The sequence below is a fragment of the Saccopteryx leptura genome, chromosome 2 (genome assembly GCF_036850995.1).
Source record: "Saccopteryx leptura isolate mSacLep1 chromosome 2, mSacLep1_pri_phased_curated, whole genome shotgun sequence".
NCBI classification, from domain to species: domain Eukaryota; kingdom Metazoa; phylum Chordata; class Mammalia; order Chiroptera; family Emballonuridae; genus Saccopteryx; species Saccopteryx leptura.
In genome coordinates, this window is record NC_089504.1 from 380,217,741 (window position 1) to 380,244,471 (window position 26,731).

Below are 26,731 nucleotides of genomic sequence, written 5' to 3' on the forward strand. Positions count from 1 at the left end.
TATCGTCTTTTGTTGCTTTCCTGTGACTGGTCAAAGTGCACCAGGACTTTACAGACACTGTATATGGGTCTTGTTTTTTCATTCATTCAGCTACCCTATGTAGCTGAATGAATCATTTAATAATTTACATTTAAAGTGATAATGATAAGTACCCCTATGTTCATTGCAGTGTTATTTACAGTTGCCAAGATATGGAAGCAAGCCAAGTGTCCTGAAACACACTAGGGATAAAAAAGCTGTGGAATACACACACACACACACACACACACACACACACACAATGGAATATTACCCACAAAAAAGAATAAAATCTTACCTGCAACAGCATGGATGGACTTAGAAGGTATTATGCTAAATGAAATAAGTCCATCATAGAAAGACAAATACCATATGATTGCACTTATATGTGGAATATAAAGAACAAAATAACTGAACAAACAAAATTGAAACAGACTCATAGACGCAGAGAACAGACTGAAGGTTGCCAGATGGGAGGGGGTTTGGAGCTAGGGTGAAAAGATGAAGGGATTAAAAGTACTAATTGGTGCCTGACCAGGCGGTGGCACAGTGGATAGAGCGTTGGACTGGGATGTGGAAGGACCCAGGTTCAAGACCCCGAGGTTGCCAGCTTGAGCGTGGGCTCATCTGGCTTGAGCAAAAAGCTCACCAGCTTAGACCCAGGGTCCCTGGCTCCAGCAAGGGGTTACTCAGTCTGCTGAAGGCCCACGGTCAAGGCACATATGAGAAAGCAATCAATGAACAACTAAGAAGTCGCAATGCGCAACGAAAAACTAATAATTGATGCTTCTCATCTGTCTCCATTCCTGTCTGTCTGTCCCTGTCTATCCCTCTGACTCTCTCTCTGTCTCTGTAAAAAAAAACAAAACAAAAAAAAACAGGAGTACTAATTGGTAGTTACAAAATAGTCATGAGGATGTAAAGTACAACAAAGAAAATACAGTCAATAATATTGTAATAACTATGTATGGTGCCAGGTGGGTACTGGAAATATCAGCGGGCACACTTTGTGATGTATATGACTGTCTAACCACTATGCTGTACACCTGAAACCAATATAAAATAATATTGAAAGTAAATTGTAATCAAAAGATTAAAAAATAAACTTAAAAAAAACAATGGCATTGAAAATTATCACCATCAATGAATTGCCCAACGTGCCACCAGTTCCTAAGAGGAGCCAGATACCGACTCCAGTTCTGACTTTCCATTGTACCGTGTATATTTCTACCATTTAGTTGGTTTTTCCCCTGACCAACCAGAGTGGCCCTACTCTGACCAATCAGAACAGTGCCTTTTGGACAGACTAATCAGTGCCAAGGACTAATCAGGGACCAGGAGCGGAACTCTGCCCATATAAGCCAACTCTCCTCTGGCTTGAGGACCACACTTTCCTTTTGCATCGAAGACTGAAGATTGTGTTTCCCCAACTGAGTAGAGCAGAGCAGAGCAAACTATTGAGGAGCAGAGCTGGCTAGCTAGAGGGGAGCCTGCCCACAGGGCTGCCTCACAGCCATGCTGTATCACAGTTGAGCTGTTTCACACTGAATAAAATTCCTCTCTTCACAGCCATGCTGTATCACAGTTCAGCTGTTTTGCACTGAATAAAATTCCTTTCCTCACCATACCCCAGTTGACGCACTCCAGTTGACAGTGAATTGGCACCAACTATCATCACTGATTCTGTCTGTTTTTACTTTGTTTTCCCCAAACCTTTACTTAAGTTGTTTTCTTATTTTAGACTTATTGCAGGTCTAAGGAAAGAGTACTAAGTCCACTTCAGTCTGATTTGTGAAAGAGCACAGTGGCGCTGGAGACAAAAACGGCAGCAGCAGTGATTGGTGAATCTTGAGGGGACAGAAATCTGGTTAACCCATCTAGTCTACTGTGCTCATGTAGAGATTCTACCTCCATTCTCATCTTGGAAGCTTTTATGAAGAGAGACTGTAGGGTTTCTTATTCCCACATAGACTCCTGGAGCAGGTGAACCCTTGATTCGGTTGTGAAATAAAACCCCTATTCCTTAATTTGCAGGGACTTGGCATGGTGTCACAGGAAGAGCATGGTCTTTGAAGCTGGAAGACTCAAGTTCACAGCCATCCTGGGAGAGGTTTGTAAACTCGAGCAAATTACTTCAACTCCCTGAGCCTCCGATTCTTCAGCTCTAAAATGAGGGCAAGAATGACTACCTTAGAGAGTGACTGTGAGCATTCCATATCATATTTTATGTAAACATAATGAAATACTATAGACATGAAAGAAACATTAGTTCTCTTTCTTCCCTGCCGTCACCCTCACCCCTCAGTCTCTAAAACCAGCTTCCCACAGACCCAGTTCCCCGGCAACTCCCAGTCCCCCAGGGCCCTTGAAGGCAAGCCAGACCTTATATGAACCTCCATAACCTTCATAAAAGTTGACCTCCTGCAGCCCTTGTCTCTGCTATTGAGTAACAATTGACTTATCATGATTAACTCAGTACTATACTTCTTTAACCTAAAGAAATCACTCTATTGACAATGTCAGGTATCACAGCAGGTTTATGAGGGAGATGCAGTAATTGGGGACAGTTGGAATCTTGCAGTAAATGACACTAATCTCCAAATCACACCAATTACCTTGAGGGCAAGCCTTGGTGTTCAGTTTTTGAAGGGAATGAATTTTTCTCTGAAAGCCCCCAGGGACCAATCTCTGTTTTCACTGCCCCGAAGGTAACTGCTTCCCTTCACTGCAGAAAGAGGTTTAAAACCAACAGGAATTATGATTACTTCTGACACCCTTCGGTCTTGAATTTAAGTGCTTTCAATGGTTGGCGGCTGACCGATAGAACCTTTCAGTTCTTGGTTACCATTTCAGATTCACACCAGCGCTCTCCTGTAGAAAGGCAGCCTCCGCTAAGGAAGTGGAATGGGGTCTCAGCCCGGTCACTTACCCATGGACACGCAGCTGGCTGGAAACATCCTTCCCTCTGACACAATGACCCCTTCCTGACAGTCTCAATGGAGAAACTGAAAAATCAAACAAGTTTAATCTTTGACCCCTGCACTCGCCAGCCAGCAGGGCTTTGTCTGTAGGGCAAAGGGGGGTCTGAAATAACTCATGTTGCTCTCATCAGTGTTCTTGCTGCACGGGAGGGAGGCTGGAGGCCACTGGCGGCCATCAATCCAACGTATTCTCCAGTTCTACATGGAGACTAAAATACCGTTTAAGTCTTATTCCAACATTCTCAAATCATGTGGGTATTACCAAGCATGAAATCACTAAAAGCTCAATTTTAACGAGTTGATTTTTTCTTTGGGGGGGAAAAAAAAGGAAAAAGAACATTTCCTCTGGTTCACTCTGAGATTTGCATTTTTCAATAGTGTGGTTATTGTGTCTTTCTTAATCTTTGGGGATTAGGTTTCAATTTTTCACCTAGACTCCAATTTTCCCATAAATCTCTTCATTTTGTTTAATTTAAATGTTTTGGCCAACTTCATGGTTTAATAATGAGAAATAAAATTGGAGTCCTTAATGACTACTAAGGAGGGAATTCTCACTTCATCTGAAATGAAAAGAGCTCTTACAGGGGCAGGATTCTGTCGGAGAAGCTGCCACAGCCTTCGCTGAAGCATGCCAAATGCAGCGTCATATACATTTCTTTATACTCAGGGTAATTCTCCAATACGATTACTGGAAAATCCTTGAAATCCAGCCCTCCTTACACCCACCTGATGGCTGTGTCCCTATTGATTAGTTGCAAACTATTACATGAATTCAGGCCATCTGCAAAAGCCCCCAGGTCCCTGGAGTGTCCCTTACATGCTGGTCCCATTGGAACCAAGGCACGTGACCCAGTTCCAATACGCTTCAACACAAGTTGTATAATGGGGACCCTGAGACCACAATTATCAGATAACTAGGCAACAGAGTACTGTTTCAGCACTTCCAACTGAGCAGACAAACTTAAAAGAAAGAAGGATAAGAAGTTTTCAACCCTTTCTCCAATTTACCACTGAAGAACAGTATCCACGGCATGGCTAAGGAGATTCAAATTCCCTCCTTGTCCCCAGAGTTGAGAAGAAACTCTAGCTAGGTCATTCCTCTTGTGTAGAGCGAGGAGCTGGGGTTTCTTATGCTTGTGTAGAAGAGAGTGCATCTCTCAGACGATTGATGGAGAAGCTGCTCAGCACTGATAGCAACTGGCTAGAGATGGACTAACCCATTTCTATTGGGATCTTACTGGATGGTTAGAAAAAAATAATCTCAGGTTCTTCCACCCTAGTGGCTGTCCTTCAGGTATGACCCAGGCCATCTTTCCTCACCACAAATATCTTCTTACTAAGAAGTAACCTATGATTACTCATTTAGTATCGATCATCCATTGGCTTGGAATACTTTGAGCAATTAGACTTGACTTTTAACACAGATTGTAAATACCTCCAGGACAAGAACCTTGTTATATTTTATGTCCATTCATTTACTGTTTGAATCAGCAATTAATCCACTCATTATTCCAGCAACTACTGTGCTGAGAGCACTGTGCAAGGCTTACTTGTAGGTGCTCTAGTGACTCCAGAGAAGTATCGTACCTATTTCTGTCTCTCAGTAGATCAAAAGCTTGTTGGATAGGCTCAATGTGTGTGGAGAGAACATTAGACATAATGTAGTAGCATGCAGTGCAACCACAATGCTTCAAAACCACATAAAAATGACTCTAAGACAAAATATCAATAATGAATGTCTTTAGGTACTGGCATTTGGAATGTTATAAGTTTTTCCTCCACTTTTTGGATTTTCTAACTTTTCTATTAACGAATGTTCATTACTCCATTAATTATAAAAAATAAACCTTAAATTATGAGTTAAATGCCAGTACAATAACAGAAATGTCACAAAACCAAATTAAGAGTCAGGGCTAAATGAATGAGCCAGAAATTGAGTTCCTTCAGATGTTAATGCCTTGTTTTTTATTTCCTCCAGTATCTAGGACAGAAATGTGCATATAATAAATGATGAAAGAGCTTCTTTTGACTATATAATAGTAAACGCTCATTGACTATAAATTCTATTGGTTGATTACATACTTCCTTTTTATGTCTTTTGTAACTATGTCTTTCATTATTAAACAAATCTATTGTTTTGTAACTACATGTTTCGTATCTCTTCAACAAGATAATTATGTTTTGTGTTACACCATTGACTTCAAAATTGATGCTGGCGTGTAAAATACTTTCCTTTTCTGTAACATAAGAGGAAAAAATCCGCCTGCTGTGAATATAAAAATAGCGTATGAAAGACACAGAGTACATTATCTGGTGATTATTAAGTAGTCAATAAAAGATAGCTATTATTATTAATAGCTTTAATTAATATTATAATTAATATTATTATTATTAATACGCTTCTGTCATCATCATCGCAATAGGTCATCTCGTCTGGCTTCCCACAAGATATCAGTATCCTGTCTGATACCCTTCTTGCTAAGGTAGCTCTGGTCTGTCATTAATTTGCAAACTTAGACTAATGGGGAATCCATTTCTTTGTTGAAAAATTCTTCCTTTTATTGATCTGGATTCTGTATATCAGAGTATACCCCTATCCTCGGCTGTACCCACAAACTTTTCTCCCTCGCCACCAGCACAAACAGAGTATTTAATAAAGGTTTATTGGTTTGAAGTGATAGAGTTACCCCTTTGGTCACCACGTCTTGGGTCTAATCCTAATGGTAGGGAAATGAACTAGAAGAGAGGACTGACTGCTAGAGAGGGTCCTTCCAGATTTACAAGCCTAGGTGGGAAACTTCCCGATCTACAAGGGCCTTATATATTATTTTCCTAATTTAGATTGTTATCTCTGATCACTGAACAGGAGTCCTTCTCCAGAAGGAAACACCGAGCACCTGGACGCTTACCTCAACCAAATGTCTGCTCTGGTTCACCGAGGTATGCTATATATGTTAAAACCATCAACTCTTATTGTTGTTCATAAGAAATGCTGTCAGAGAACCTCATAAGAAATCTTCTTATAGTAAAATTCCACCTCTTAAGTCATCCATTTAGCATCTCTGATGATGTCTGAGCATTTATGGAAGCAGGTTGTTTCACAACAAATGCAAAATTTTAGCGGTGGACAAAGTTACAGAAGCAAAATGATTTGTCTGCTTCAACTACAAAAAAAAAAAAAAAAAATCCAACACATGTGGAACCCGACCTGGGTTCTATCCTGTCGGGAGCAAACTCCCCAGAGGGAATTAGGTGGTGTGACACCGTGGAAGATACCCTGGCAAGGGAGACAAAGAGAGCTGGGTTTGAAGCTCTGCCTGGCACTAGCTGTGGAATTTTGAACATGTCGTGTCATTTCTATGGAGGCTTTGTTTGTCTCCTGAAAATAGCAATATCTAACTGAGAGGACTATCATTAGGATTAACTAGACAAATGTTGCCAGTGTGTTTGGCATGTAGCTGACACTGAAGAAATAAATGCTAGTTCCTTCTCTCTGTGCCCTTTTTCTTTATCTAAATACCATCGCTTAGGAAAACAGCAGCTTTTTCCTAAACTCATCAAAACTGGACGGACTCCCCAGTCGGGTGACCAGAGTACACACCACAGCTAGAACTTGTTGACCTTTAAACCGTTATGACGTTTTCACATTTTAAAAACAAGCCCTATCAAGGGGAAAAATTTTTTTGTTTGTCTGTTATCTTGTAGAGTAAGGAGGAAACTGAAGTTGATTTTGATGTTTCTGGTTAAAAAAAAAAAAGGTCACATTTATTCTGAGCAAGTATTGCCTTGACGGACTTAACGTTGAAATGGAGAGCCCGTGAACCACGTTTTATTAATTTTATTTCAGAGCAGAAATCACTTTGTGAGGATAATGAGGAGACAAGGGCGAGAGTGATTTTTTTCCCGACTGGCTTGGGAGTCAGGAGGCTGAATGCCTATAACCTGTGGAGAAGGCAGGTCGATGGAGGAAGAAAACATTCCTGCACACCCAGTGATTGGAGCCAGCTCTCCACCAACCCACGAATATGATCAACCTGCTCTCCCCACCAGGCTCATGCCCAGTAAAATAAATGCAGTCATACTTTTGCCTAGTAGAAATGATTAAGTTGTTCTATGCACAGTCCCTTTATATCAAGGGGGTATTAGCATATCCCTGCCTCTCGGTTTCACACCTGCGGCTTTTTTATGTACCTTTGCTCTCAGTTGAATTTGCCTCACTCTGTCTGGGGAACCCTAAACATTATGAACTAGTAAAACAGGAAGAAGGCATTCCCTCTGCACTGGGAGGGCCTTGCTCTGGTAGGTGGGTGAGAGGAACAGCATGTGTGTCAACTAAATGTCACTCAGTGCAGGAAGTGATGAGGACCAGAAAGAGAGGGTGGAATGCTCAGGATGGGGAGAGGATGTTTTCTACTCCCTCGGGTTTGGGGCTCATTCAAGACTTCATAGGGGGATGATATTTGAGCTGGATCAGCAATCCGATATGGGGAGGCTTTGGCCATGAGTCACATGAATGGGAAGGGAGTTGAGGGGGAAATGAAAGTGTGGAATAAGCAGGATAAGCACGGAGTAGTAAGTAGTGTAGTCTGACTGCAGTGAGATGGAGTGTAGGTGAGAAAAGTTTCAGGGGAAGGTTGAAAGATCAGCAGGGCCTTACATACTCGGGAAATAATGGTAGACTTGGCAAATCTACTGTATTATTTGAGCCAAAATATAGGGTAGCTGGATCAAACCATTGTTTCTGGATTCCCAACCATTGTTGGGAAACCTAACCACGCATATATATATATATTTTTTTTTTTTGTATTTTTCTGAAGCTGGAAACCGGGAGGCAGTCAGACAGACTCCCGCATGCACCCGACCGGGATCCACCCGGCACGCCCACCAGGGGGCGATGCTCTGCCCATCTGGGGCGTCGCTCTGTCGCGACCACAGCCACTCTAGCACCTGGGGCAGAGGCCAAGGAGCCATCCCCAGCGCCCGGGCCATCTTTTGCTCCAATGGAGCCTTGGCTGCAGGAGGGGAAGAGAGAGACAGAGAGGAAGGAGAGGGGGAGGGGTGGAAAAGCAGATGGGCACCTCTCCTGTGTGCCCTGGCCGGGAATCGAACCCGGGACTTCTTCACGCCAGGCTGACGCTCTACCACTGAGCCAACCGGCCAGGGCATAACCACACATATTTTAACAACTTTATTGTCTGACCTTTCTGAAAATTATTTTTTTGGCCAAAATTGGATAAGGCTGTCCATAAGTATAGAGTAAATAAAAGTTGACCACATTGCTCTTGTTCTTACACAGTGTGTTCAATAACACTGTAATGCACTCTGGCCAGATAGCTCAGTTGGTTAGAACATTGTCCCGAAGCGCAAAGGTTGCCGGTTCGATCCCCATTCAGGGCACATATAAGAATGACTTGATGTTTCTGTCTCTCTCTCTCTGACTCTCCCTTTTTCTCTCGCTGAAATCAATAAATAAAAATTTAAAAAAGAAAAAACGCTATAATGCTAGAGGAACTTTGTTTTACAGCTGATGGGGGTAGGGAGAGAGGTCTTAAGAAGTCACCTCATGCATCATACACACAACTGGGAATGGGGGAAAAAAACCTTTATTTCATTTATCTACATATACATTTGGCTTAGAAATAAATTATATCAAAGACCACTTAGGGAGAACTAAGCCACTAAAAGCCAAAAGATTAAACCTAGCAATGTTATCCAGAAGCAGAGAGGAAGGCTGACCTGATAATGCAAAGTGTCCCTCTCTTTTTTTAAAAGATTTTATTTATTCATTTTTAGAGAGAGAGAGGAGCGTGAGAGAGAGAAGGGGAGGAGGAGCAGGAAGCATCAACTCCTATATGTGTCTTGACCAGATAAGCCCGGGGTTTTGAACCGGCGACCTCAGGGTTCCAGGTTGACGCTTGATCCACTGCGCCACCACAGGTCAGGCAAAGTGTCCCCTTTCTTTTGAATTGGGGAGGCAGATCTATGTGAAACTGCCTTCTCCAAACACACACACCTATTTAGCTTATAGAAAAGGGGGACAGCAAAGAAAAAAAACCTCTAAGACTTTCTGTGCAGAACTGTTTTTCATCTGATCCTCTTTAAACTCCTTTTTAAAGTCCTGTCACCACATTTGAGTGTGTGGGCACACACAGGCTCCTGGCGATGCTGCCCTGTCCTGTTTATCTGCTGTGACTTCCCTCCTTTGACCAGCTTTGGATGATCTAAAATCCTTCTCTATGCTCACTTAGTCTTGCAGAATTACAGACAATGTAGAAATGAAAATTGCATACTGTTATTTTTAATGGAAAAGCTACTAAGAATCTAATCAGAACAATCCAAGCAGAATAGCTTTCCAGGCCAATTTTGTGTGTTATGGAGAAGAGGGGGTTCAATGGTCTGAAAAGAAAAATTGTACTCAATGTTCCTGCACATCAGAAATTTGGAGGTTTGGTTCTGTGTTAATTTTTCACATTTGTTTCACACCTTCATTCTGCATTCACACTCCTTCCCCCAATGTAAAGATTATGTAAAAATTGGGCACCTTTGCACCTCAATAGATACTTCCCCAAAGAGGACCTTTAGATGGCCATTAGACATATGAAAAGATGCTCCATGTCACTAATCATCAAGGAAATGCAAAATAAAACCACAATGAAACATCACCTAACATCTCTCAGAATGGCTATCATTAGCAAATTCACAAGTAACAAGTGTTGGCAAGGATGTGGAGAAAAAAGAATCCTTGTGCACTTTTGGTGGGAATGCAGATTGATGCAGCCACTGTGGAAAGCAGTACAGTTACCTCAAGAAATGCAAACTGGAACTGCCTTTGGACCCAGTGATTCCACTTCTGAGTATATACCTGAAAAAACACTAAGGGAAAGAATATATGCACCTCTATGTTCATTGCAAAATTATTTACAATAGCCAGGCTATGGAAGCAAGCCAAATGCCCATCAATAGATGAGTGGATAAAAAAGCTGTGGTACATATATGCAATGGAATATTACTCAGCCATAAGAAAGTATAAAATCTTATCATTTGTGACAGCATGGATGGACCTAGAGGGCATTATGTTAAGTGAAATAAGTCAGTCAGAGAAAAACAAATGCCATATGATTTTACCTGTATCTGGAATCTAAAGAACAATATAAACAAATAAATAAAACAGACTCATAGACATGAGAACAGAATGATGGTACCCAGAGGAGAGGGGGCTTGAGGGACTGGGTGAAAAAGATGAAGGGATTAAGAAGTACAGATTGGTAGTTACAAAATAGTCCTGGGGACGTCAAGTACAGCATAGAAAATAGTCAATAATACCGTAGTAACTATGTATATTGCCAGTTGGGTACTGGAAATACCAGGGGGAACACTTTGTAAAGTATATGATTATCTAACTAACACTAGTGGAAATGGGGTTCTTGCAGTGTTGCAGGAAAGCATTTCAGGAGACCCACATGGGAGAATGAGGTTTCATAATAAGATTTCGGGTTGAAACAGAAGACTGCCCACAGGTTCCCAATCTCTCATCTCCATCCATCCCACCATGGAAAAAGTTCAGTCTTGTCTTCATCAGGTCCAATATAAAGACCAATGTCCAAAAATTCTGTGCCTTGATTCAATGCATATGAAAGCTTAGTCCAGTTCAGCCTTTGTCCTTGTCCAGCTAGCATAGTCTGTGTTTCTGGTGGCATTCCAGCTGCCACTGTGCCCAGGCCCGTGTTTTGGAGCCCAAGTGGTCTGCCATGGGCCCAGGTTGCTACTACACCTGTGTGGCGATGGAGAGGATGCCCGAATGGGGTGAGTGCAGGTTACCAAAAGAGAAAGAAGAAGAGTGAGAGAGAGCTCTTTGTTAAATTGATTGTATCACCTTGGGCTTTTGGGAAGGACTAGGCATCCTTCAAACCAGCCAATCAACTTTCCAATCTTTAGCAGTCTGTGCTGGATCCTCCTCCTAACCAATCCATTTCCTAGCTCTTCCAGGGTTCTGTGCCCTTATCCAATCCGACCCTTTTCCCAGGGTAGACTGACAGGCCTCTATGGTCTGCCATTTTAGTTCCCACTGCACAATCTTATAGTGAAAGAAACCTCTCCCTGAGCCATCTTGGCTTCTACTGGGCACGGCCGAGCAGAAGAATTTCTCCTACTGCTTTTGTTCCTCCCCCTCCCCCAGAGTCCAGGGGAGTGCACTGGTTGTGTACCATGGGGAAATGGAAAAGCTGGCCCTTCTTCCCTGGGGGGGGGGGGGGAGGCTGTTAATTCCTTTGCTGGAGCAAGGCTGTGATGCCCTGGGGTGTCTGAAGCTGTAACTTCCTAGTGAAGCAAACAGGCTTTTCTATGCCTGATTCCCTTTGTTCCCTTCCCTTATTAATATCCAACTACCTATGCTACCTATGCTATGTAAGCACTATGCTGTACCCCTCAAACTAACACAAAATAATATTGAATGAAAACTAATTAAAAAAAAACTTTTACGTAAAAAAAATGTAAGTGGTATCAGGTAATTTTCACTGCTTAATACTCTTTGGTGGATTCCCATTGTACTTAGAATAAAATCCAATTTACCTTTAAAAATTATGATTTTGTTTTTGAAGAGCTCATAATCCATATTGGACCATTTCTTTGCTATTTCACTTAGTCTTTCTGTATTCTATTGGGCTAAGGCTATTTGTCTGTGTAGCCTTACAAATCCTACAAATACGATTCAAAGAAGCCTGGGAATGAGATAGTGGTGAAAATCTCTAATCATTGTTGACAGCAAACAGGATGAAGCGTAATAAGAGAGCCAGAGTCCTGACCACCCCCCCCACCCCCTCTCCCTGGGTGAAAAGAAGACGATAGCAACAACAATCCATCTCTTACCAGCAGAGCACTGAATTCATCAACATGAATTAACCATATTTCACTCCAAGGTAAATGAAGCAAAATCTTGTCAATACATTTTTTAAAAAGTGTGTATGTGTATCCAGATATATAATACATCACCTATATATTGCAATGTGTTCACTACCTCCCCAAATTTTAACAACCTCAAGACATAGCCTTGCTTCCTCCACCAAAGCCTACCTCAACTACCTAGAATCTTTAGCCCCTCTGAATTTCTACATGGTTTATATTCCAAATGATATGTTCCAGCACTTTATATTTTGTGCTTTACTTTCACTGTTTCTTACAGGTAATTTTTATCTCACCAGAGTACAGTTTATTCTACTTCATCATTTCCCACAGACTCTAATGTGGTCCTTTGTTCTAAAGAAATACCCATTCAAGGTCCCATTAGCATGGGCAGCAAGATATTAATAAAATAGGAGGAACAAAGCTAGGTTGGAAGCTACAGCATTATACAGTCCAGGGGGTAGCTGCATTGCTCCACCAAGGGGATTAATACCCCTCCCACCACTGTCCCCCATGTAGAGAGGAAGGATCTCCCCCGGGAAGAGCTGGTAGGGGATTATTGGGGAGAGAGCAAGGGGGAGTTCTTTTGCTTAGCGCATGTGGATAGGAGCCAAGATGGCAACCATAAAGGGGAAGTGTCTAATTTGGGGAAAAGACTGAGTTAGTAGGGGGAGAGCCCAACACAAGCCTGCAAAGGATTGGGAAAAAGATCAGTCAGTTTGAAAGCCCAAGGTAATAGAATCAAAGCTTAACAAAGGCCTCTTGCTTGGTAACATGCGTTTGTTTGTCTGTTCCTTTGTGTGTTCCCTCCATAGCAGCTGTGTGAGCTCAAGCACGTGCCTGGGCACAGCAACGCAGCCCTGGCCGGAGCACAGATGAGAACAAAGATTAACCTAGCCGGGTGGGGACAGAAGCTGAACTGGACCAAGTTTTGGCGTGGACTGAAGCAATGGCACAGAATTTCTGGACCCTGGTCCTTCTAGGCTTGATGAAGACAAGGCTGGACTTCTTTCACAGTGGGAAGGTAGAGATAAAACACCAGGGACCTGGGGGCATGCTTTTATTTCTACTCCAATAAATCTTACCACTAAACCTCATCTTCTCATATGGGCCCCCAAAATGCTTTTCTTGTGGTTTGATGGAAGAACCCCATTTCTACCAGCAATAGTACCTCATCAATCTATGAAAAAGTGCCAACAGGACGGGAGCTCTTTTTGGTCCCTGTTTGCCTCTGATATTTTTATTTTAACCAAGAGAGAGACAGAGAGAAAGAGAGAGAGAGAGAGAGAGAGAGAGAGAGAGAGAGGAACAGTCAGAGACAGACAGGAAGGGAGAGAAATGAGAAGCATCAATTTTTTGTTCTGGCTCCTTAGTTGTTCATTGATTGCTTTCTTACATGTTCCTTGACTGGGGGGCTCCATCTGAGGCAGTCACCCCTTGCTCAAGCCACCAACCTTTGGCTCAAGCTAGCAACCTTTGGGCTTTTAGCCAGTGACCTTTGGGCTCAAGCCAGTGACCATGGGCTCATGTCTATGATCCCACACTCAAGCCGGTGACCCCACACTCAAGTTGGATGAGCCCGCATTCAAGCCAGCGACCTCAAGGTTTCAAACCTGGGTCGTCAGCATTCCAGGCTTACACTCTATCTGCTGCACCACTACCTGGTCAGAACCCACTGACTTTTTTGACAGAGTCAAGAGAGAACATTAGATTGGGTACAAGGAATACTGAAGTGGACAGAATTCTTCAGTTTATTTGCCTTCAGGAGGACCATTGCACTTACGTGTTTGACCTCCACCCTCTACAACATACGCTCTATACATCTAACTTGTCAATAACAAGTGCCCAGAAACAACATCAGTCACCATTTACAGATTCCTGACACACTTCAGTAAATCCCAGATAGTGAAACGTTTATATCCACGCTCTTAGTTCATTTATGGGCAGATCATATGCCCAATTTCTTTACACCCCATCTTAGGGCCTCAACTCTTCTGCCATTTGTGATTAGAGAGGTTGTTTGCTACTTTATTGCTTTCACAGACTTCTTTCTTGGTCTCAGCACTAGCCGTGCGATTTGTGTAATGGTGACATGAGTGTTTTTTCATTCTCTCTTCACATTTTGAAATTGGTATGAAATTCATAAAATGGGAATGATAATGTTCTAGCAATAGTGACAGAATTTCTTTTGCTTGGTTGCCCTTAAATTACAATGGGATTGGTGATGCCTTCAGTCCTAAAACTTGGAAATTGTTTTCCTCTGGAAACCACACCCAGTTTGTGTGTGTGTGTGTGTGTGTGTGTGTGTGTGTGTGTGTATTTTCTTATAAGAAGAATTTTCTGAAGGCAATGTGTTTTCTTGAAGGCATCACCAGTCTTTGAGGAGCACACTGCAGGATGATGACCCGGTTGTCAGCCCCTGAGGCACTCTCTGTTTGGATAATGGTGGGGGACTTGCTTGTGGGAGAAAGCCAGCTTTCACAGAAAAGCATGGGAATAACTCACAGCTCAGGGCAACTAAAGGTTTAATTTCTCTCTTTGAGAAAGCCCCATAGGAAGCACTAGCTTTAAGCAAAATCTTTATGAAAGGATTCCTTCTCTGAATTTTCCAAACAGGCCTCTTTGTTATTACCCCAAGGGAACTGACAACCAGTCAGGGAATCAAATCTCCCTTATCATTTCCAGACTATTTTACTCCCTGTGCACACCCCATTGGCGGGAGGGCCACAAATGGTTCTCTCAAGCTTTGCTCAAACCAATCTGCTGTGTCTGAAATACCCCCGCCTTTTCTGGCCTTGTGTATTTGACTCCTACACCATGGGGAAGTCCCCTTGGATTCCAAAAGAAAATTAAACTCCTTGGAATCCAAAACTAATAAACTTTCACAGAGTGGCCCCAGGTGGATTGGTTATCATGATATTTCAGTCTCACCTAACCAATAAGAGGGCTGGTTGGCAAGTTCCCAGGATGAATATTCTCATATGAGCATTGAATTAGAGAAAGCCAGAAGATTTTTGGCCATCTACATGCTCAACTTACACCCCACCTGAGTTCTGAGGTAGAGATCTTGTGACGGTTGGGGCCTTGCAAAGCAATTAAAAGAAATAAAGCAAAGTATTATATTTTAATTGATGTAATCTTCAAGCTCCCAGTGGAATCTGGGGTGATATCTGACTAGAGTTACCCTTGGTATCAATAGATGACTATTCTGTGAAAGTGCATTTAGGAAGACAAAACCCTACAAATCCTGAACTTCATTAACATGTGTATCTGTTTGGTGGGGATTGGCTCCGACTCCCAGGACTACAAATTGAAAGAAGCCACCTAGACTTCTCTGGGCTCTGAACAAAGAGCCAAAGTGGGGGCGGGGAGGGGGGAGTGGAGAGGGCAATAGAGAGAGGGATAGAGAGAGGGCAGGTGGAGGGGAAGACACAAAGTAGGTTTATTTATTTACTTTTTTTTTTTTTTTTTTTTCTTTTAGAGTGTCTGGATATTAGACTTGCTAGACCGTTCTTTCTAAACCAAAACAGCTTTCATCCATCACTAACATTTCAGGGTTTGTTTCTGTTTTATTATAAATATTCCAGTCAAAGAAAGATAAACAGACAAGAAAAAAACCCCACCGCTTTATACAGTATACAGAGTCAGATAGAAAATACAGAATGGAAAGGAAAGCCAACAACCAACAACAGAAAAGGTAGAGGCCAACTGAGGAAGAGAACTACCTGGTTGCGAATTCGCTCGTCAGCTTGAGTGAGGAGCACTGACGGCCCCACCGCTGATACACACTGTCTAGCGCAGGCAGTCTTATCTTTATTTCGCACGGCGAAAGGAGCAGACTTTATAAATGATTCATGGGGACATTTACTTCGCTAAGCCCTTAAAAAAAAGTTTGCTATTGACCAAGATATCCTGCTCATAAAAATGAGTTTATTAAAAAAAAACAACAACATCAACACAAAGAACAACCCTTCCCGCCCCAGATGTGATTGACAGTAAGGACCACATTGTCAGAAGCAAGGGATGGAGCTGTGGGTTGGAGCAGTGTGGCGCCATTAGGGGTCTGTGGTCAGTCTGCCTCTGGGTGCCCCTCCCACCAAATCCATGTTTTATTCTGAGGCCTGAGGCAAGGTTTTAAAAAATACTCATGTCATGCACAGCTTGCTGTCATTTAGTGGTTAAAGAGGAAAAAAATAAAAAATTTAAATTCATGAGCGAAGTTCAGCCCAGGACAAAACTGGCACCCTATTTGGAATTACCAGGGGTACCACTGGCCCCAGAATAGCAGCTCTAACTAATTGTCCTGGCACAAAGAGAATGCTGACCAACCCAAACAGCAAAAACATGGAATTAAGCTCATCATCTTCCAAAGATGTCTTTATTTTAGTACATTCAGAACAGAAACAATGTGAGGAGGAGGTGATTCAAGATGGTGGGGGGTGGGGGGTGGAAGTGGTGGTCGTGGCTATTTCCCGCTCCCTCAAAAAATTTTTTTAAGTTTACAATCAGAAATTGCATAGAATTTAAGTTTTCCATCAGAAAATGAAAACTCTCTGCATGAAACTCCCAGTTGGTGAACACAAGCAAAGGTCGAGCTGCTGTCGGAAGCCTCGTGCCTTCCACCAGATGATCGCTCCACATCCTGCAAACAACTAACACGTGACTAGCAGCCATCTGAGAGCCTGGAAAACATCCGTAACTGATTTTGCAGATGGAAGAGAAGTTCAGTGTTTTACTAAGGTCACACAAGGGGGCTACTGCCCAAGCTGAGGTTAGGACTCAAGAGATCCTAGTTCCCAGGCCTGTGTATTGGCTATGAGAGCCACTTCTCTCCCAGGAACATGGCAAACTCTTGATTACTTAAGGTCTTTTCATTTAGTAAACACACACACACACATACACACACACGCCCACATAATCCTTTGTACCCAGGTTTCATGTCCAGTAACAAGACATCAGCCGATCCACAATAGCCTTGGGGCCTGGTTTCCCAGAAAGCTACTGAGTTTGGTTAAAAAGAGATGCAATTGACAAACCAGGCATTGCACGCTCGGGGCCCTCCTGCTGCCTCTGTGAACGGCACTTTCGTGGGAGGCCAAGGCAGCACAATGGGCAATTGTATCTTCTCTCTCCGCTCCTTAGACAAGGCCCCTGATAGTTTGTGCCTGCTGTTCTTCCCACCTGTCTCTCTTCCTTAGAGATCACAGTCACAAAAGACCAAACCAAACCCAACAAGAATGAAAACCAGACAGAAGGAAAAAGAAAAAGAAAAAAAACATTAACCCCTGAAACCCCAGCCATGTCAAGGTTTCTGCGAATAAACTGGTTTGGGGCATTTTAAAAATTATTTGAATGGACTTTTATTTGAGACACTCCCCCTTATTTTTCCCCAGACCCTTCTCCTACACTCGTGCCCCTGGCCACGACACAGAATGGAGAGTTCAGCACCTGAAACCTGATGCACTGGCTGCTCCACATCCTAAAGTTGAGCAGGGAAAGATCAGGAGTTATTTAGACTTCTTTCTATTCCCTAATCCAGCCTACCCTTCCAAATTAACAAGCAAATATAGCAATGACTAGAATTGAGAAGACCACAAAGAAGAAAAGGAAGGGAGGAAGGAAAAAGGGAACAGTATCAACAAAACATTAACAAAAATATACAAATCCAGAAAAGAAAAACTTCCCTGTTGAGTTTATTATTATTATTATTTTTTGTAAGAACTCGACCCAGAGTACAATGGTCCCTTTCTAATGGTAAAGTCCACTGATGATTCCACTAATTCACTGAACTGGTCTGGGCAGGGACCCCCACCTTAGACTGTCATTTTGGCGGGAAGGAAAGGCCCACTGGGAGCAGCTGGTCCTTGTGGTCCGGAGGGAGAGCGTCCCATCCCTACTCCGGTGCAACGTCTCTGGGTGGACCCAGCTCCGGAGCCAGGGCGCTGTCTCCAGCTGGGACGTTGAGCTCCTTAATCCTTTTGTAAAGTGACTGGATCCAAAATCCGGAGAGAAGTGTGAACGCTGTTGAGTTCGGACTCTGGACAGACAGCAGCGCCCGCGTGCCCTCCGGCCGCCCTACCTGGCCTCTGAGCGTCCTGTCCCGCGAGGGCTACTCGGGCTCGCTGCTGTTGGTGGTCTTGTCCCACTCCAGGCTCTCGGCACTGCGGGCGGGCGACGGCCGGGCCCGCAGGCCCTGGAACCGGCGGCACTCGGGGCACACTCGGATGTGCGTGCAGCCGCGGGCCACCAGGGCGGCCTCCTGGGCCAGTCTCTGCGCCAGCTGGTCGGGCTCGCCGGCCCCGGCCCCGCACAGCTTGCCATTGCTGAGCGTCGCCGTGCCCCGGGGCCTGCGCTCCTCGGGGACGGGCGGCCGGGACCGCGGCGCCCCAGCGCGCCGCCGGCGGGGGTGCACAGCGTCCTGGCACAGGATGATGCTGCGCAGCTCGGTCACCATCTCTTGGCAGACGGACACCTGGAAAAAAGTGGAGGTCACAGCCCGACCGCTCAGAGCCCCTAGGGATCCCCTGTCTGTTCGGATGGGGGCTTCGGGGGCAGTGTCACAGAATCATGTACATAATCCCGGATGTGAGGATTATATGGAAGGCCTTTCAATTCATCTCCCTCTTCATATTCAAATGCCATCTGTACTGGGACGTTCAATGCCTGCCAGCTGGTGGCCCAATTTTTCCTTGAACACCTTCAAAAACAATGACTTCCCATGTTAAGAAAGAGCCCCTACTTTTTTTTTGAGAGAGAGAAGCATCATATGTCCCTTGACCAGGGATCAAACCCAAAACCTTGGTGTTTCCAGCAGATACTCTAACCAACTGAGCTAACCCAAGCTAACCAGCCAGGGCTTGCTTTTATTTATTTTTTCTCCCATTTCTGTTAAATGCTGCTTCTTTCTACTGAGTTAATAACTTCTCCCTGAAATGCTCCATTGATACCAGTTAAATTTGGACCCAGAAGCCTACTAAATAAATAACCCTCTAACTCCGTGTTAGTCTTTCAAGTATTTGAAAAAGCTTCCGTGTCTCCAGGAGCATTTTGTTCTCAGGCTAAAGATTCTCATTTCTTTCAATCGACTGTTTAGAGCTGGAGAGGATGCATTCTAATTATCAGAACAACAAAAACCACAGCAACACCACTCCTAAAGGTCCACAGTCTCCTGGCGTGAAACCTCTGGGTCCAGCTACCTTTCAGAATAATTTGGATTTTAGGAAGGTAATACAATACACATACAGTTATTATCTATCACACCCAGTGGGGTCTAGAGTAGACTCTACATTCAAACACATTGATATTTCTATGGCAAAAGGTATGTCCCTTCACACTGAATGCATAAAGACCATGTACAATCGTTTCATATCAATTTAAGCCAAGTTTTGTCACCAAATGCATTTGCTTGACAAACAACAAAAAAAATTTGGAACTTTCTGAGCTTCTTAGCTTTCAGGATTGTGGATTAAGAGTCATGGATCTGGGCCCTGGCCAGTTGGCTCAGCGGTATAGCGTCCGCCTGGCGTGTGGAAGTCCCGGGTTCAATTCCCGGCCAGGGCACACAGGAGAAGCACCCATCTGCTTCTCCACCCTTCCCCCTCTCCTTCCTCTCTATCACTTTCTTCCCTTCCTGCAACCAAGGCTCCATTGGAGCAAGATTGGCCTGGGTGCTGAGGCCAGGCTCTGTGGCCTCCACCTCAGGCACTAGAATGGCTCCAGCTGCAACAGAGCAATGCTCCAGATGGGCAGAGCATCACCCCCTGATGGGCATGCCGGTGGATCCTGGTGGGGCACATGCAGGGGTCTATCTGCCTCCCTGATTCTAACTTCAGAAAAATACACACACAAAAAAAAAGACTCATGGATCTGGACTGCTAGTCCTGTTACTACTATTATGCCCATTTCACAGATGCGGAAATGGAGGCTCAGAGGTTATATACCTTGCTAAACAATTAATTGCCTAATAAATAGCTGACTTAGAATTTGAACCCAAACTTATCACCCCCAAAGAGCACACGTGCTCTGGTTAGCTCTCTACCCTGTGCTGGAAAGGGCACTTTTCCCAGACCATGATGGGAGAAGAAGCCTTCTGCTCTTTCATGTTCTTTCTCTGGTAGGACTGCTGCTCTACCATACCCAGACAGCTAGTGAAGCACTTCCTCTTCATTTTAGCTATTAGGAGTCCTCACTGACTTTTTCAAGGACCAGGGGAGGCATAGGGCAAGAGCAATAACAATATCACTATTATTTTAAACATATAGAATAAACTTGAGCCTATTTTTAGATTTTGGGGAGAGAGCAGGGAGAAGAATTAAAGGGGAGAGACGATAATCTTAGAGTAGCGGAAGAAAGATGTACCCAGGCAGGGGTAGCTTTAGCTGTGGGTGAGTTTTCAGGTGGGGGTTTTCACTAGCAGCCGGTCACTCCTGATTTCTTGGTGAGATGAGAGGTGCAATTAAGCTCCCTGCCTGAAGGAGCAAAGGAGTATGAAGAGGGGGTGATAACATGAAGTCTTGTTGCAAAACAGGAACGCGGCTGAGCACAGAGGTGAAAGGACTGTGATACCCCTACGAGGAGCCGAACTCCATAAATGTCCAGGGCGCTGTACACTTAGGCACCGTAGGAGCTCTTTATCCAGGGTCAATTACCGAAGGAGATGTGAGAAGTTCCAGTGTTGGGAGATTGAGTTAGAGGCTAATGTACTTGAAAAACCAAAGAATGCAATTAGCATGTAAGGATTTCTGGCCCTTCTCAGAGGTAGAATGGAAGGAGAATGGGATAAAGTTTTCTTCCTTCTTCTCAGACTCTTTAATCTGTGTTAAACTTATATGAACCTGGTTTCTAAGCCACACGCTTGGGAATTAAACTTATCCAAAATCCCTGAGAAGGAAGATGTAATTCTTGGGCCCACATGAATTGCGGTATCTCAAAGCATCTCTGCTTATAAGTGGAAAACATACTTAAGATGAACGAACTAAAGTCAGGGTTTCCATTAGTAAGCTGGTACTTTTGCCCAGCGTTTTCTTTGCAACGATATGTCTTAAATTATAGCTGTGCAAGGTTTCATTGTTCATTAAAAAGTGTTCACGTATTTATTTCCTGGACTGTTTCATAGAAGAATCTGAACCCTGTCAGTTAAATACCCTTTCTGTGGCTGCGTACTCAGTAAGTGATGAAGAATTGACCTCCTGCCCCCGGGTCTGCCTGTGGGCACTCCGTCCCCACGTGGGATTTCACAGGACCTGTCTGGAATGACTTTTGTCTGTCCATGAGCTTGTGAACTTCGTCCCTTCTGCCAACACTACAGGACATACCCCTCTGGAGGTTTACCTCGGGAGTTTCTGAGTGTCGGAGAGTCCACAAAAACTCCAACATAGCCATAAAAATGGCCACGATTAAGCCACAAATAAGAACCACAAAGATTCCACCAATATTCTCCATTCCCAGTCCTGTAAGAAAGTAATAACAAACAAAAATTAGTGTGCAAGAGCTGGAAGATGTAATCATTCTACTGAAATTGCTGAAAGTCATTCACATGACAAGAACCTGGGTCTTATCAAAGCTTTATGTACATATTTCTGGAAGAGGCATAACTATTCTTTTTGGGGGGGAAATTGCAGCGTAGTTGGAGTAAGAGAGGGGAAGGGGAACTTAGTTGCAAATGGAGGACACTGGTGAAAATCTTCCAAAAGGGTGTCTGTCTGGCAGTGGAAGGTGGGGGTCACTTTAAGTAAAGAAAAATCTGATTTAGCCCATGATTCCAGAATACCTGTGCATTCTAGTATCTGCATAAAAAAATTTAGTCCCTCCTACTCATGTGTTTGTTTACTATAGAGTGATTGTTTTTACCAAACTATAGTTGGGGAAAAAATATCTTGACTAAAATACTAATTTGGAAAATAAAACTTTTTATCTTACTTTTTAGCCTACCACACCAGTGGTTCCCAAACCTACTTGCCATCAGCACCTCCTGGGAAGCTTGTTAAAATATAGATTCCTAGAGTGACGTCACGGTAATGGCGCCGTGAGCAGCGCGTCCGACAGATCTCCCCAAAATCACAACAAATTTATCAACTAGAAACAGAAAAATTTATCCTTGGAGCATTCCGGAGTTCCACACAAACTGAAAGCAAAAGGACTGTTATCACTTGAATCTGAGAGACGAGGGTGTGGAGGAAGCTAACTACCGCAGGGACGTTCATTCAAGCCGCGGAGGAAGCGCGCCTGTGTGCTATCAACAAGACCACCCTCAGATGCCAATAAGAAAGAGGAAATCGAATATTATGGATACAAAAGAAAGAGAGGTAACACAAATAAATGTGGAAAAATCTATGGAGAAAAGACTTAACATATTGGAAGCCTTGGAGCTAAATGACAGAGAATTTAAAATAGAAATCTTAAAAATACTCAGAGATATACAAGAAAACACAGAAAGGCAATTTAGGGAGATCAGAAAACAACTCAGTGAACACAAAGAATATATTACCAAGGAAATTGAAACTATAAAAACAAATCAAACAGAAATGAAAAACTCAATTCACGAGCTGAAAAACGAGGTAACAAGCTTAGCTAACAGAACAGCCCAGATAGAAGATAGGATTAGTGAAATAGAAGACAAACAACTTGAGGCACAACAGAGAGAAGAAGAAAGAGACTCAAAAATAATAAAAAACGAGAAAGCCCTACAGGAATTGTCTGACTCCATCAGAAAGAATAACATAAGAATAATAGGTATATCAGAGGGAGAAGAGAAAGAAAATGGAATGGAGAATATACTCAAACAAATAATAGACGAGAACTTCCCAAGCCTGTGGAAAGAACTAAAGCCTCAAATTCAAGAAGCAAACAGAACACCAAGTTTTTTTAACCCCAACAAACCCACTCCAAGGCACATCATAATAAAGATGACACAAACCAATGACAAAGAAAAAATTCTCAAGGCAGCCAGGGAAAAGAAGAGTACAACATATAAAGGAAGGCCTATTAGATTATCATCAGATTTCTCAGCAGAAACTCTACAAGCTAGAAGAGAGTGGACCCCAATATTTAAAGCCCTGAAAGAGAAGAACTTTCAGCCAAGAATACTATACCCATCAAAGCTATCCTTCAAGTACGAAGGAGATATAAAAACATTCACAAATACAGAAAAGATGAGAGAATTTATCAGCAGAAAGCCCCCACTCCAGGAAATACTAAAGGGGGTTTTCCAACCAGATTCAAAGAACAAAAGAAAACAACACCACAAGTAACAGCTCCACCAAGAACACAATAAAACCAAACTTAAACTGTGACAACAAAGGAAAAAAAGGGGGGAGAGGATGGAGATTAACAGTAGCAAAGGACGATGAAGTGCAGAAATACTCATAAGATAGGGTACTACAATGAATATGGTAGGTACCCTTTTCATTACTTAATGGTAACCACCCTTGAAAAAACCACCACAAAAACACTTGACTTAAAAAAGGTAGCAACAGAGGAAAGAAGTATGGAACACAAACAAACAAAAACAAATGACAGAAAAACAAAAGAGAAGAATCAAACAAGATACAAAACTAACAGAAAGCAATTTATAAAATGGCAGTAGGGAACCCACAAGTGTCAATAATTACACTAAATGTAAATGGATTAAACTTACCAATAAAAAGACACAGAGTAGCAGAATGGATTAAAAAAGAAAATCCAACTATATGCTGCCTACAAGAAACACATCTAAGCAACAAGGATAAAAACAAATTCAAAGTGAAAGGCTGGAAAACAATACTACAAGCAAACAACACCCCCAAAAAAAGCAGGTGTAGCAATACTCATATCTAATAATGCTGACTACAAGACAGAAAAAGTACTCAGAGACAAAAATGGTCATTTCATAATGATTAAGGGGAAGTTGAATCAAGAAGACATAACAATCCTTAATATATATGCACCAAACCAAGGAGCACCAAAATATATAAGACAGCTACTTATTGACCTTAAAACAAAAACTAACAAAAATACAATCATACTTGGAGACCTCAATACACCGCTGACGGCTCTAGATCGGTCATCCAAACAGAGAATCAATAAAGATATAGTGGCCTTAAACGAAATACTAGAACACCTGGATATGATAGACATCTACAGGACACTTCATCCCAAAGCGACAGAGTATACATTTTTCTCTAGTGTACATGGAACATTCTCAAGAATTGACCATATGTTGGGCCACAAAGACAATATCAGCAAATTTAGAAAAATTGAAATTGTACCAAGCATATTTTCTGATCATAAAGCCTTGAAACTAGAATTCAACTGCAAAAAAGAGGGGGAAAGACCCACAAAAATGTGGAAACTAAACAACATACTTCTAAAAAATGAATGGGTCAAAGAAGAAATAAGCGCAGAGATCAAAAGATATATACAGACAAATGAAAATGAAAATACGACATATCAGAATCTCTGGGATTCAGCAAAAGCAGTGATAAGAGGGAAGTTCATATCACTTCAGGCCTATATGAACAAACAAGAGAGAGCCGAAGTAAACCACTTAACTTCACACCTTAAGGAACTAGAAAAAGAAGAACAAAGACAACCCAAAACCAGCCAAAGAAAGGAGATAATAAAAATCAGAGCAGAAATAAATGAAATAGAGAACAGAAAAACTATAGAAAAAATCAATAAAACAAGGAGCTGGTTCTTTGAAAAGATCAACAAAATTGACAAACCCTTGGCAAGACTCACCAAGGAAAAAAGGCACAGGACTCAAATAAATAAAATCCAAAATGAAAGAGGAGAGATCACCACAGACATCATAGATATACAAAGAATTATTGTAGAATACTATGAAAAATTATATGCCACCAAATACAACAATCTAGAAGAAATGGATAAATTCCTAGAACAATACAACCTTCCTAGACTGAGTCATGAAGAAGCGGAAAGCCTAAACAGACCAATCAGCAGGGAGGAAATAGAAAAAACTATTAAAAACCTCCCCAAAAATAAAAGTCCAGGCCCAGACGGTTATACTAGTGAATTCTATCAAACATTCAAAGAAGACTTGGTTCCTATTCTACTCAAAGTCTTCCAAAAAATTGAAGAAGAAGCAATACTTCCAAACACATTTTATGAGGCCAACATAACCCTCATACCAAAACCTGGCAAGGATGGCACAAAGAAAGAAAACTACAGACCAATATCTCTAATGAATACAGATGCTAAAATACTAAACAAAATACTGGCAAACCGAATACAACAACATATTAAAAAAATAATACATCATGATCAAGTGGGATTCATCCCAGAATCTCAAGGATGGTTCAACATACGCAAAACGGTTAACGTAATACACCATATCAACAAAACAAAGAACAAAAACCACATGATCTTATCAATAGATGCAGAAAAGGCTTTTGATAAAATACAACACAATTTTATGTTTAAGACTCTCAACAAAATGGGTATAGAAGGAAAATATCTCAACATGATAAAGGCCATATATGATAAACCATCAGCCAACATCATATTAAACGGCATAAAACTGAGGACTTTCTACCTTAAATCAGGAACAAGACAGGGTTGTCCACTCTCTCCACTCTTATTTAACGTGGTGCTAGAAGTTCTGGCCAGAGCAATCAGACAAGACAAAGAAATAAAAGGCATCTATATCGGAAAAGAAGAAGTAAAGGTATCACTTTTTGCTGATGATATGATCCTATACATCGAAAACCCGAAGGACTCAACAAAAAGATTAGAAACAATAAACCAATACAGGAAGGCCGCAGGATACAAAATTAACATACAAAAGTCCATAGCCTTTCTATATGCCGACAATGAAATATTAGAAAACGAACTCAAAAAAATAATCCCCTTCACGATTGCAACAAAAAAAAATAAAATACCTAGGAATAAACATAACAAAGAATGTAAAGGACCTATATAAAGAAAACTACAAGGCATTGCTAAGAGAAATAGAAAAAGACACAATGAGATGGAAAAATATTCCTTGTTCTTGGATAGGAAGAATAAATATAATTAAAATGGCCATATTACCCAAAGCAATATATAAATTTAATGCAATTCCCATCAAAATTCCTATGAGATTTTTTAAAGAAATGGAACAAAAAATCATCAGATTTATATGGAACTATAAAAAACCCCGAATAGCCAAAACAATCCTAAGGAAAAAGAATGAAGCTGGAGGCATTACAATACCTGACTTTAAACTATATTATAGGGCCACGATAATCAAAACAGCATGGTATTGGCAGAAAAATAGACACTCAGACCAATGGAACAGAATAGAAAGCCCAGAAATAAAACCACATATATATGGTCAAATAATCTTTGATAAAGGGGCCAACAACACACAATGGAGAAAAGAAAGCCTCTTCAACAAATGGTGTTGGGAAAACTGGAAAGCCACATGCAAAAGAATGAAACTCGACTATAGCCTGTCCCCGTGTACTAAAATTAATTCAAAATGGATCAAAGACCTAAATATAAGACCTGAAACAATAAAGTACATAGAAGAAGACATAGGTACTAAAATCATGGACCTGGGTTTTAAAGAACATTTTATGAACTTGACTCCAATGGCAAGAGAAGTGAAGGCAAAGATAAATGAATGGGACTACATCAGAATAAAAAGTTTTTGCTCAGCAAGAGAAACTGATATCAAAATAAACAGACAGCCAACTAAATGGGAACTGATATTTTCAAACAACAGCTCAGATAAGGGCCTAATATCCAAAATTTACAAAGAACTCATAAAACTCAACTACAAACAAACAAACAATCCAATAAAAAAATGGGAAGAGGACATGAACAGACACTTCTCCCAGGAAGAAATACAAATG

At 42.0% G+C, this 26,731-nt stretch overlaps 1 protein-coding gene across 1 annotated transcript in view; it reads right to left on the reverse strand.

The window, feature by feature from the left end:
- Positions 1-17,906: 17,906 nt before the first annotated feature.
- The window catches only part of GRIK4 (glutamate ionotropic receptor kainate type subunit 4), a 375,204-nt gene continuing 366,379 nt past the window's right edge, over positions 17,907-26,731 (reverse strand). Inside the window, exons 19-20 of the mRNA XM_066365318.1 lie at positions 21,228-21,346; positions 17,907-18,369 (exon numbers count right to left, since the gene is read on the reverse strand). Of these exons, the coding sequence (XP_066221415.1) occupies positions 18,007-18,369; positions 21,228-21,346 (482 nt within the window). The 3' untranslated portion in view covers positions 17,907-18,006. The remainder of the gene's footprint in view (positions 18,370-21,227; positions 21,347-26,731) is intronic.